At 44.4% G+C, this 13,210-nt stretch overlaps 1 protein-coding gene across 5 annotated transcripts in view; it reads left to right on the forward strand.

Moving 5' to 3' along the window:
* The window catches only part of LOC135519628 (RNA-binding motif, single-stranded-interacting protein 1-like), a 46,794-nt gene that overhangs the window by 22,631 nt on the left and 10,953 nt on the right, over nt 1-13,210 (forward strand). For 3 of the 5 annotated variants that reach the window (XM_064944866.1, XM_064944869.1, XM_064944868.1), the window contains exons 3-4: nt 7,647-7,705; nt 10,927-11,024. In XM_064944866.1, coding sequence (XP_064800938.1) covers nt 7,647-7,705; nt 10,927-11,024 — 157 coding nt within the window. The remainder of the gene's footprint in view (nt 1-7,646; nt 7,706-10,926; nt 11,025-13,210) is intronic. The other 2 variants (XM_064944867.1, XM_064944870.1) reach the window with 1 other exon arrangement.

Below are 13,210 nucleotides of genomic sequence, written 5' to 3' on the forward strand. Positions count from 1 at the left end.
TCTTGATGGTGCAGCTGTATAACGTTTAGAGGATCTGAGGACCCATGCCAAATAGTTTCAGTCTCCTGAGGGGGAATAGGTTTTGTTGTACCCTCTTCACGACTGTCTTGGTGTGCTTGGACCATGATAGTTTGTTGGTGATGTGAATACCAAGGAACTTGAAGCTCTCAACCGGCTCCACTATAGCCCTGTCGATGATCTCCTTTGTCTTGATCACGTTGAGGGAGAGGTTGTTGTCCTGGCACCACACTGCCAGGTCTCTGACCTCCTCCCTATAGGCTGTCTCATCGTTGTTGGTGATCAGGCCTACCACAGTTGTGTCATCAGCAAACTTAATGATGGTGCTGGAGTCATGCCTGGCCATGCAGTCATGAGTAAACAGGGAGTACAGGAAGGGACTGAGCACGCACCCCTGAGGGGCCCCCGTTTTGAGGATCTGCGTGGTGGATGTGTTGTTACCTACCCTTACCACCTGGGGGCGGCACGTCAAGAAGTCCAGGATCCAGTTGCAGAGGGAGGTGTTTAGTCCCAGGATCCTTAGCTTAGTGATTCACTTTGAGGGCACTATGGTGTTCAATGCAGAGCGGTAGTCAATGAATAGCATTCTCACATAGGTGTTCCTTTTATCCAGGTGGGAAAGGGCAGTATGGAGTGCAATAGAGATTGCATCATCTGTGGATCTGTTGGGGCGGTATGCAAATTGGAGTGGGTCTAAGGTATCTGGGATAATGGTGTTGATGTTGGCCATGACCAGCCTTTCAACGCACTTCATGGCTACAGACGTGAGTACTACGGGTCGGTAGTCATTTAGGCAGGTTACCTCAATGGTCTTTGGCACAGGGACTATGGTGGTCTGCTGTTGCTATTACAGAAGGTTTGTTTGAGGGCATAGCAAGATTTCATATAAGTTTCCGGGTTAGAGACCTACTCCTTGAATCGGCAGCTCTACCCTTTAGTTCAGTGTGGATCTCACCTGTAATCCATGGCTTCTGGTTGGGGTCGATGCACTTTTTGATGAAGCCAGTGACTGATGTGGTGTACTCCCCAATGTAATTCCGAAGTCATCATGATATGTCATTGTTTGTCAGACCTCTGCAAGCATAATTTCTTTGAATCTAATTCATACAAAGAAACAGGGGAATCCAGGTGAAAGCGATGATCCCTTATAGATGTCATTTGTTAAATCCACTCTAATCAGTGTAGATGAAGGAGAGAAGACAGGTTAAATAAGTATTTTAAGCTTTGAGACAGTTGAGAAATGGATTGTGAATATGTGCCTTTCAGAGGGTGAATGGGCAAGACAAAAGATTGAAGTGCCTTTGAACGGAGTATGGTAGTAGGTGCCAGGTGCACCGGTATGACTGTGTCAAGAACTGCAACGCTTCTGGGTTTTTCACACTCAACAGTTTCCCATGGGTATCAAGAATGGTTCCCCACCCAAATGGCATCCAGCCAACTTGACACAACTGTTGGAAGCATTGAAGTCAACATGGGCCAGCATCCCCGTGCAACGCTTTCGACACCTTGTAGAGTCCATGTCCCGATGAGGCTGTTCTGCAGGCAAAGGGGGGTGCAACTCAATATTAGGAAGCTGTTCCAAATGTTTTGTGCACTTTAACATTATGTTTGGTGTTGCATGGTCTCCCTGTGATGTCACAATGCTATATGAAGAACAAGACCTCAGTTACCAGTGGACCGTCTCAATGTGCATTTAATAGATACTAATAAGGTTAGATGACTCACTGTAGCTCAGTTGGTAGAGCATTGCACTTGCAACGCCAGGATAGTGGGTTTCGATTCCTGGGACCATCAGAATGTAAAATGTATACACGCATGACTGTAAGTGGCTTTGCTAAATGGTATATATTATTATTATTGTTGTATTACTGCCGTGTTTTAAGTAGAACCTAGCTGGGACAGATCACTAGACCAGATAGAGAGAGGGAGAGAGATAGCAGTGAGTGAAGGAGGGGGGATGGAGATATTTGAGTAGATGATGTCCAACACTGCAAGGGGAGAGCTGACAGGGGCATTACATCTGAATTTAAAATGAAAGATGATATTGGAAGACTACAAGGGCAAACCCAGAGAGCCTTAGCAGCTGACAGTATCTGAAGCGAGACAGTGGGGAGTTCATGTATGCAGAGGATAAAGGAGCCATCCCAGCCCGCTCTCATCCACAGCCCCATTGTGTTATTGTGTACCTATCTATGGAAAAGACCACCGAGGTGACTTTGAAATCTCATTTTCATCTCCCAGACCCCCCCCCCCCCCACCTCCACAATGTGATGTTGACTTTGCAGCACATTCAACCCCTCGATCTCCCAATCGGCTTGCATAGATCCTCTATCCTGTGTTTAGAAAGAGAGATACAGAGTGATAGCTGCTGTTTAGCAACCTACACCACACACAATATTGTCTGGAACACACACACCTATGTTTACTTTTCCTAGAAAATGACTTAGAGGGGAATTTAATAATTGAAGAAAGCAAACAGGTATTGAATGTTTGAGTCCTGCACGGGGTCGTTTTTTGGAGCTGTACCCGGCCACATTAATTCCGAGCCCCACCCGATACCCGATATCAGGACAGATTCTTCTCCGCAACCTGACCCTCCCGCATATAATTATCCTGAGAGCCGACCTGTGACCCGCCAAAATAACATACATTTATTTCATTGTTTGTATGATCCCAAAGTAGTTTATTTGGCTATTCCCTTTCCCTGCATTAATTAATTTGTCTGCGTGTTTTTTCAACATTTCGATAAAAGGAAAACGTATCATTAATTAAGAACAATATGTTCTTATTTTCACAATGCAAAGCGGCACATTGACAATTCAAATGGCTTAAAAAAGGAGCCTTCTAATTAGCCTTCTTAGCTAATGAAGGACTATAGCTGACATGACAAAACCTTTATGCATAGACCATCAAATAGTTTAATAAAAACTCCAATAAACAATTCCCAGATTCAAATAGGCTACAGGCTGAAAACATAGCCTACATTTATTTAGTAGGCTATAGGCTTCTCAAACTTTGACCAGTTTCACAGGTTTAAACATGGTCAAAATGAACTAAAGCCTGAATTAATGTAATAATGAACTCTGGTTAGGCTACGCTAGCCATTTTCGCTTTAGCTAGGCTAGCCAGGGAAAGTAAACTTGAGAACACAGTCGTGCGTGTGGGGAGGGAACATAATCTCTGAATTTGATCAAATTAGGAATGTTTTAGCACCACACAACATGCTCCTGGGTAAAAAAAAAATATATATATATGTAAGATCTTGATTTAAAACGTTTCCGACCCGCAATATATTTGTCCTGGACCGCGAGCCGACCCGTGGGTTGAAAGAATGTTTTAAATTCCACCCCCCAGCTGATTTATTTTGTGGGTTACCTGCGGGGAAACATGGGTATCTGACCCGATGCAGGACTCTATTGTATGTACAGTGAAAGGCAGTTAGATTCATACTGATAATGTCATGTACATAAGGGAGTGATATCCGGACCATCTCTAGCACTGTTGATGGTTTGTCATAGCGCAGCCGCTTTCTGTTGCCATTTTAAGATTTGGGATTAGAGCTCACTTTAGAGATTCCGGGTCAACGGCTCTTGCTCTTTTACCCTGTGTTGTAACTAGCTTAATCCTTCCCCCGACTGAAATGTTCTTAGCGTATAAACTCACCCTAATCAATGTTATATCAATGCTGATTTTCAGTGACTAGTAGCCTAAATACTGGCAACAGTTCAGCCACGCTCTCCCAAAATAAACTCTTAAAATGTTAGATGAAGAACGTTGTGTTCAACAACCAATCAATGACCCCGCTTGAAATTGGAGTGCATATTAACATTGAGATTGCAGAGGCCATTCTGGTTGGTATGACCATGAATGGACACAAACAGGAGTTGGCTAATGCACAAACAGACTCGACCACCAGTCTACTCAGTCAGTAGGTCAGGGGTAATGCACCTTAGCTAGTTGTTTAGACAATCTAAAGAGGTTGGAATAGATCCCTGTGTTTTTCCAACTGATCCCATCTGAGCTGATCCACCACCCGATCCCAAAATATCCCCAAATAAAATCCTGAAATGTCTACTTAAAACCTTGAGGCAATAGCTGAGGATTCAAAAAGCACAAGGTATAATCAGTTCTTGTTGATAGCAAAGTGATTCTTCATATCGCATGACATTTTTTTTTTTACTTGCTACTCAGGAACACTTTACAGCCCTCAGTCAATACGAGGCCATAACTCAATCCTGCTATTTTCAGAGCAGACAGAACAGTATCCCTCAGTGCTATCCGCAGGAATCAATAAGCATGCAGTGAATAGTAATCAGAGCCCTTTTAGCCACTGTAATGGGATAAAGGCAGGGGGGGGGGGCAGGTGGAATGGGAGTACATTGTTCTCCTAGAGAAGACATTCTACCTGATTCAAGCAGCTCACCCTCATCTGTCTGACAGCACCAAGCAGCTCACCCTCATCTGTCTAACAGCACCAAGCAGCTCCATCACACTGTGATAGATGGTTAGTGAAAGCTAATGGAAAAGGGGGGAGTCTAATGGCTAAGGTTGTCTTAAGAAGCTTATTTTCCTGGAAGATGTGTTGTAGCATACACACACACACACACACACACACACACACACACACACACACACACACACACACACACACACACACACACACAGAGACACCTTTGGCCGTTGTCTAAAGCCTTCCACATGTTTCTGTTCGGCTGGAGCCGAACAGTTTGTTCGCATACTCCTTCAAGGGACAAAATGTGCATACGAAGGAATCTTCTCTCTTTGAATGACTACAAACACTTCATTGAAGAATCCCATCGCTACTGTTGACCAATCACCGATGAATGGGCATACACTTCGGTTACCGACTTCACCTTGACTCGATTAAAAAATGTCTTGTGCACGAACAGCCGGGAAAAATCGAACTAAAACGTCACAAAATGTTGCCATAATACATTGAATTTTGTAAAGTATTCAGATCCCTTGACATTTTCCAAATTTTGTTACATTACAGCCCAATTTTAAAATAGATTAAATTGTTTTTTTCCCCTCATCAACCTACACACAACACCCCATAATGAAAAAACAAAAACAGTTTTTTTTTTCTGCAAATGTATACAAAATAACCCCGGAAATATCACATTTACATAAGTATTCAGACCTTTTACTCAGTACTTTGTTGAAGCACCTTTGGCAGCGATTAAAGCCTCAAGGTTTCTTGGGTATGACGCTACAAGCTTGGCACACCTGTATTTGGGGAGTTTCTCCCATTCTTCTCTGCTGAGAAGAATGGGAGAAATTCTTCTCTGCTGGAGAGGATCTTGAGATCCTCTCAAGATCTGTCAGGTTGGATGGGGAGCGTTGCTGCCCAGCTATTTTCAGGTCTCTCCAGAGATATTCAATTGGGTTCAAGTCTGGGCTCTGGCTGGGCCACTGAAGGACATTCAGAGACTTGTCCCGAAGCCATTCCTGCGTTGTCTTGGCTGTGTACTTAGAGTCATTGTCTCATTGGAAGGTGAACCTTCACCCCAGTCTGAGTTCCTGAGTGCTCTGGAGCAGGTTTTCATCTCTCTGATTCTCTCCAGTCTCCCAGTCCCTGCCGCTGAAAAACATCCCCACAGCATGATGCTGCCACCACCATGCTTCATCGTAGGGATGGTGCCAGGTTTCCTCCAGACGTGATGCTTGGAATTCAGGCCAAAGAGTTCAATCTTGGTTTCATCAGACCAGTGAATCTTGTTTCTCATGGTCTGAGAGCCCTTAGGTGCCTTTTTGGCCAACTCTTGGTGGTTCCAAACTTTTTCCATTTAAGAATGATGGAGGCCATTGTGTTCTTTAGGACCTTCAATGCTGCATAAATGTTTTGGTACACTTCCCCATATCTGTGCCTCGACACAATCCTGTCTCGGAGCTCTACGGACAATTCCTTCGACCTCATGGCTTGGTTTTTTGCTCTGACATCCACTGTCAACTGTGGGACCTTTATATCGAAAGATGTGTGCCTTTCCAAATCAATTGAATTCACCACAGGTGGGCTCCAATCAAGTTGTAGAAATATCTCAAGGATGATCAATGGAATCAGGATGCACCTGAGGTCCATGTCTAGTCTCATAGGGTCTGAATACTTATGTAAATAAGGTATTTCTGTTTTTTTAGGTGTAATAGATTTGCAAAAAAATTCTAAAACCCTGTTTTTGCTTTGTCATTATGGGGTATTGTGTGTAGGTTGATGAGGATTTTTTTAAATTTTATTCATTTTAGAATAAGGCTGTAACATAACAAAATGTGGAAAAAGGGAAGGGGTCTGAATACGTTCCGAATGCACTGTATCTTCACAAACTGTTTTAGATGGGAAGCATCCCGGACACCTTTACCCTGAACTTCTGTACTAATGTCATACACATTCTATGCTGAGAGTTAGAGAGTTAAACTGTGTCCTCTCAGTCATCCAACGGTGGCCCAGATTGGGAAGCGGGTGTCGTAATCCTGTGCCTTTTTTAACCTCTTGCATTCAAGGTTTAGATTTTCGCGTCCCTTGATTGGTGAGCTGCTCTAGGAGGGGGGTTGCCGTTGACACTGTGGTGATTCCTGTAATTGATTTATTTGGAGTCAATTAGTGGAAACCCCTTCATCCTCGAGGCTCTTTACCCAGTGGAGCACAGAGTAAGGTCACACCGGCCCGCGGAGACGAGCACAGCACACACAGACATGTGCTGCTGCTCGCAAAGTCAGGCTCTGTAATTGGATTTCAAATATCATGGAGATTTATTTGGTTATATTAAGCCACTGCTGATCTTCGATCATTAATGGCAAAGGCACTATAGGTGACCTTTTCCTCTGCGACAATCATAACACCATGACACACAACCAGATCTGTCACAATCGGTTATATCTATGACTCACGGTCGGGACAGAGGCCTCATTTTCATAAAGCCACCACCTGCCCGCCTCCCAGCTCAGGTCAAAGCTCACACTTCCTCCTCCGTCTAGAGAGCCTGACGTCTGTGCGTTGTTATTGGTTGCATTCATCATTGTACAGAGAGAAAGTTGCGATATATTTCGCAGTTGCGTTCTTTGTACTGATTTGCTATTCATTTTGAATAGAGTGAGCTAGCTTAGCGCTGAAAGGAAATGCAGTGCAGCCAGTGTTTAGGGGTCACCGCTGAGTTCATTTGTCAGAGCTGGCAGCAGCAGCAACACAGTGCACAAAATAACTGTTATAAAGCACAGGATGTGTCTATGGAATGCTACTCAGTCCCCCTGTGCCTGCATTGTCAAGAAATTGTAAATATACAGTGTGTAATGCATATTTCATTCAAGTTTATTCCTAAATGTTTTCTGATTCTCGGTACGTCTTTTTCACGAGTCAGACAACCTTATGCCTATGTAGGATAGGTAACCCTCCATGATTCTGTCGTTTGGTAAAAATCACAGCAACCTTTGCTCCAGCGCCGCAGAGATTCTCAAATCCACATGGAAACAAATGGCTTCCTGTTTCTCATGCTTTTTTTTTTGGTGATGTCATACATTCTTGTGCAAGCCTCACTCTTTTTGTCTTTTATAACAGGCTGCCTCTGTCTGGGACATAACGCAACACAACTAAAAATACTTCTCTCTTCCTCTCTTAGGTATGGCAAAATTGTATCAACAAAGGCCATCCTGGACAAGACGACAAACAAATGTAAAGGTGTGTATGGCTTCCTCTGTTTTTATGAAGACTTTCAGTAAGTCGGGACGTGGTTGATTCTGCTAACAGATTTTTTGTTATTAGTATTTTTGCACACAACTCAAGAAGTCATGCTCATAACAGCCCCTAGGCTTAAAGCAATAAAAAACTCATCACATGCGTCTTCATTGAGAGGATACTGTACGTAGGTATCGCAATGACTCATTGTAAAGCAGGAGATCAGTGTTAAGGCTTTGGAGCTTTGACTTAGACTTCCAGTTTGTGATATGATGACACAAAGGATTTTCACCATAATCCTCCTAATGCTATTGTACTAAAGGCAAAGGCCATGCTAAGGAATGAATGAAGATTCTTGCTTAAGGCCTTCTTGACTCACGCAGTGGGTTTGGCACCCCAATAGCGTCACAGTGTACTGGCTCTGCCTTGTTGAAGTCATTCAGTCATCCAACAGCTATGTGGCTCAGAGGGGCTGGTCTAATCAGGAAACAGACAGACAGGCTGGCAAAAGGCTGCCACTACTTCATGTTATTTTAGTCCCTTTACTGATTGGCTGTCTGTCACTGTGCAGCGCGCTATGGGGGGAATCACAAGAGGAAGTGACAGCTCATGCCCCTCCCTCTGGAGAGTGACAAACGGTCTTGGCTCTGGCCGCAGCCCTGGGCCCAACACCCTGTTCTGACTAGTGAGAAGCGCAATGACACTGAAGCCCAGCCCAGCCAGCACGCATCACAGATGGGCTAGGAAATAAGCTTGGTCACTGTCCTGCTGGGGATTATTATACCCTCAATAATCACAGGTGGCGACTGAGAAAATCCTTTCATCTTGCATGACGATTTTTTTCTTGAACTCACGGCTTGCTTGAAGAAAGGTACCTGAGAAACTCCCCAAAATCCCAACTTGGAAAGCCAAATGGACATTTGCCATTCATAAAAACAAACATCCGAATGTTCCGATTCAGCATATACTTGGTTTGTGCTGTTTATCACCAAGATCAACTAGAATCTGTAATTAGATTCCACATTGAGCAGAGAGTTTCCTGTGGACCTGTGAGGTTGTTTGATGGTCAAATATAGCAGAGCAGAGGGCAGGGAGGGATTGCAGGTCTGACTCTGGCCTGCATGTAGCCCCAGGGGGACAGTGAACTGAACTGAGCCCTGGGCGTCATCACTGCAATCTGCAGCTTCAGCACCGTTCTCTGCTCCCCTCGGCCGACTACACTACCTCACCACCAGTCACTGACTGACCACCGTGGGCCACAGAGAGGTGGGGGTCAACCACAGAACATGGTGGCCTCTGGCTTGGCCTCACTGTGGTGGCTGTCAATCACATCCTGTCACTTTCTGCTTGCTGTAGAGGTCAATGTTGACCTGAGATTTAGAGTGCCATCCAAATGGCACACTATTCTCTGTATTTTACGAAGCATGGAGGAGGAGGTGTGATGCTCTGGGGGTGCTTTGCTGGTGACACTGTCAGGGATTTATTTAGAATTCAAGGCACACTTAACCAGCTTGGCTACCAAGCTGTTTATCTGCAGCGATAACCATCTGGTTTGTGCTTAGTAGAACTATCATTTGTTTGGGCTCCCGTGTGGCGCAGTGGTCTAAGGCACTGCATCTCAGTGCTAGAGGCTTCACTACAGACCCGGTTCAATCTCTGGTTCAATCTCGGGGTGTATCACAACCGGCCGTGATCGGGAGTCCCATAGGGTGACACACAGTTGGCCCAGCTTCGTCCGGGTTAGGGGAGGGTTTGGACAGGGTAGGCCGTCATTGTAAATAAGATTTTTTTCTTAACTGGCTTGCCTAGTTAAATAAGGGTTAAATAAAATACAAATAAATACAGAAGATTTCCCTATTTGTTAAAAGATCAAGTCCATATTATGGCAAGAACAGCGCATTTAAGCAAAGAGAAACGACAGTCCATCATTACTTTAAGGCATGAAGGTCAATCAATTCGGAAAGTTTCTTCAATTGCAGTCGCAAAAACCATCAAGCGCTATGATGAAACTGGCTCTCATGAGGAGACCCAGAGTTACCTCTGCTGCAGAGGATAAGTTTGTTAGAGTTACCAACCTCAGAAATTGCAGCCCAAATAAATGCTTCACAGAGTTCACGTAACAGACATCTCAACATCAACTGTTCAGAGGAGACTGCGTGAATCAGGCCTTCATGGTTGAATTGCTGGAAAGAAACCACTACTGAAGGACACCAATAAGAAGAAGAGACATGCTTGGCCCAAGAAACATGAGCAATGGACATTAGACAGGTGGAAATCTGTACTTTGGTCTGATGAGTCCAAATTTGAGATTTTTGGTTCCAACCGGCGTGTCTTTGTGAGATGCAGAGTAGGTGTACAGATGATCTCCGCATGTGTGGTTCCCACCGTGAAGCATGGAGGAGGAGGTGTGATGCTGTGGGGGTGCTTTGCTGGTGACACTGTCTGTGATTCATTTAGAATTCAAGGCACACTTAACCAGCATGGCTACCACAGCATTCTGCAGCGATAGGCCATTCCATCTGGTTTGCCCTTAGTGGGACTATAATTTATTTTTCAACAGGACAATGACCCAACACACCTCCAGGCTGTGTAAGAGCTATTTGACCAAGAAGGAGAGTGATGGAGTGCTGCATCAGATGACCTGCCTCCACAATCACCCGACCTCAACCCAATTGAGATGGTTTTGGATGAGTTGGACTGCAGAGGGAATGAAAAGCAGCAAGAAAGTGCTCAGCATATGTGGGAACTCCTTCAACACTGTTGGAAAAGCATTCCAAGTGAAGCTGGTTGAGAGATTGCCAAGAGTGTGCAAAGCTGTCATCAAGACAGAGGGTGGCTACTGTGAAGAATGTAAAAATATTTTTATTTGTTTAACACTATTTTTGGTTACTACATGATTCCATATGTATTATTTAATAGTTTTGATGTCTTCACAATTATTTGACAATGTAGAAAATAGTAAAATAAAGAAAAACCCTTGAATGAGTAGGTGTGTCCAAACCTTTGACTGGTACTGTATATATAAATATGTAAAAATGTAGTGAAGTACTTTTGACCAGGGTCCGTAATTGTTATAAGTTTAATTGCATTGCCAACAGAAGATAGTAATGATAAAGCTGAATGATGCATTACGTAGCATGGTTGTGCCATGCAGTCTTTCCAGGTAGGCTGTGTAACGCATATAGTGAGAAGTGTCTTGAGTGGTATGGTGTTCTGTCCCTCAGGTTACGGCTTTGTGGACTTTGATAGCCCTGCTGCAGCTCAGAAAGCTGTCACTGCCCTGAAGACCAGCGGGGTCCAAGCCCAGATGGCTAAGGTGAGGGTATGCTTGCAGTCTATTCCTATTCTCACACACTAACACCTGACAATACACAGTCTTCAATGGATTTTGGTAGTCCATTTACAGGCAGCAAAAACCTGACCCACCCAGCATTACATATATTACAATATGCATCTCCCTGCCCAGGTTGGATGTGTACCTCTCAAGTTTGTCTGCAGCCTCCCTGTGACTCTGTGGTCATTGTGCAGTAACATGAGCCCATAGGTGTGTGTGTGTGTGTGTGCGTGTGCTAGCTTGCTTGTGTTTGCGTTAATGCTCTTGCGTTCATGTGTGTGTTCCTGCCTTTGTGTGTGTGTGTGCTCTTCCATTTGTGTGTGTGTGCTCTTGTGTTCGTGTGTGTGTGAGTGGTGGTGGTGGTGTGTGTGACAGTTCCTAAAGGCATCCTGTCACACACTTTGGAGGGGCACCAGGGGTGAGTGGCGCCGACAGGCAGACTGTTGGGTGGAGAGAACAGGCTGGTGATACTCTGCGATGACAACAGGGTGACGTGCCGGAGAAGGAATTCCCCCTGGGGACGTGTGTTTAAGCCTCAGCAGGAGCAGAGAGGACTCAGTGTGTCCTTTCTAAAGGAGGCATATAGGGCAGGCCGTATCCTAAATGAGAGCCTATTCCCTATTTAGTACACTAGGGCCCTGGTCAAAAGTTGTGCCCTATATAGGGAATAGGGTGCCATTTGGGACACATCCAGTGTGTCCTTTCTAAAGGAGGCTCATCTTGTCTGTTCAAAGGGCTCATTTACACTAGCCTACACTAGCCTTTTTCACTTGCCTTGGGGCGGCAGGTAGCCTAGTGGTTAGAGCATTGGGACCGTAACCGAAAGGTTGCTGGATCGAATTCCCGAGCTGACAAGGTCCAAAAAAACGATTGTTCTGCCCCAGAACAAGGTAGTTAACCCACTGTTCCCCGGTAGGCATTTCCAAACCCGGCTCCGGCCAATTGGGCTTTGCGAGCACAACCAACCAAGGCACAAATTGTTGGGAAATACAGTATATTTTCCTGTTTCCCCGCTCCACATCCAAAGAAGATGTGACGGTCAATGAACGGTGTTCCAGGTCTGGAAAGTCTTAATGGGTTCAGTGCCGACTGGCACTGAGACAAGTTTGATCCCCTTGGTTTTAGGCAGGACATGTGAAGGCTGCTTTTTGACACAATGCCGAATACTCTTGTCTCACAGAATCTTAGCTCTAAAATGACTGGAAAATGATTCACATGTGCTTGTATAAACATACAGTATATGTGTACAGTGTAATAAAGTAAAGTGTATAAATTAGATGAGCCATTAGGCTTTTTTTCTCAAGCTTCCTGGAAGCATTGCTGTGGAAATTTGGAGGCAAAAGAGGATGAAAGTAACGTGAAACTTTGACTAAGACTAAGTGGTGAAGAGGGATATTAGTTTGAGAAGCATGAGTCATGAGCCTTGCATTCTGTGTGTAACCGATCTAGCTTGCTGCAGCATTACTCACTGAAGTCACAGCAGCTTGTGTCACTTTAAAAAGGCCTGACTTACTACACAGACTGTAATGAAAGGGTTATGAACAGCGTACGTGTAACAAGTTTGTCCTGTTATAGAATATCCTTTGAACGTCCTATGTGTCATGCAGACTGAGCTGGGTAAAGCAGTTTTGAGGCCAGTTTCTGGTGGGAGTCAATTGGGCAGAGAATTCACATGGTTGGTCTTCAAAGGGCCAGCAGGGGCTGTAATAACTTTGAACAAGGTAGTTTACAATCTTGGACAGAAGAAAGGGATGTAAATCGTTTGGAGATTGCCATGGCAACCGAGCCAGTTATAGTTGTCGAAATCAGGCCCGCAAAGCCTAAACAGGAATCCTCAAAATCCTCTGCTTTTTGACATGCCTCTGTGCACCTATTTAACTTGTAATTAAAATAAAGCCGTTTTGTGAGGAATGCCTAAATTTAATCTAGGCATTGTTCAAGGTAAAGGCCATTTAAAAGTCGGAGCCTTTTCAGTTAATTTTTTCTCATTATTACCAGGGCTTGCTTGGGCTTAATGAACTCCCCAAACAAAGGTATTTTCTTTCTGCCCGGGAAACATTTAATAGGCATTCACTCATTATTATTTCAAAGGCAGGTAGGAAGTCAGCAGATGGGGGTTTCCTGTTGAAAATGTTCTCCTAATGGTATTTCCACCTAGATATGTTCCTTTTCCT

Source organism: Oncorhynchus masou, chromosome 29, assembly GCF_036934945.1.
Source record: "Oncorhynchus masou masou isolate Uvic2021 chromosome 29, UVic_Omas_1.1, whole genome shotgun sequence".
Taxonomy (NCBI): Eukaryota; Metazoa; Chordata; class Actinopteri; order Salmoniformes; family Salmonidae; genus Oncorhynchus; species Oncorhynchus masou.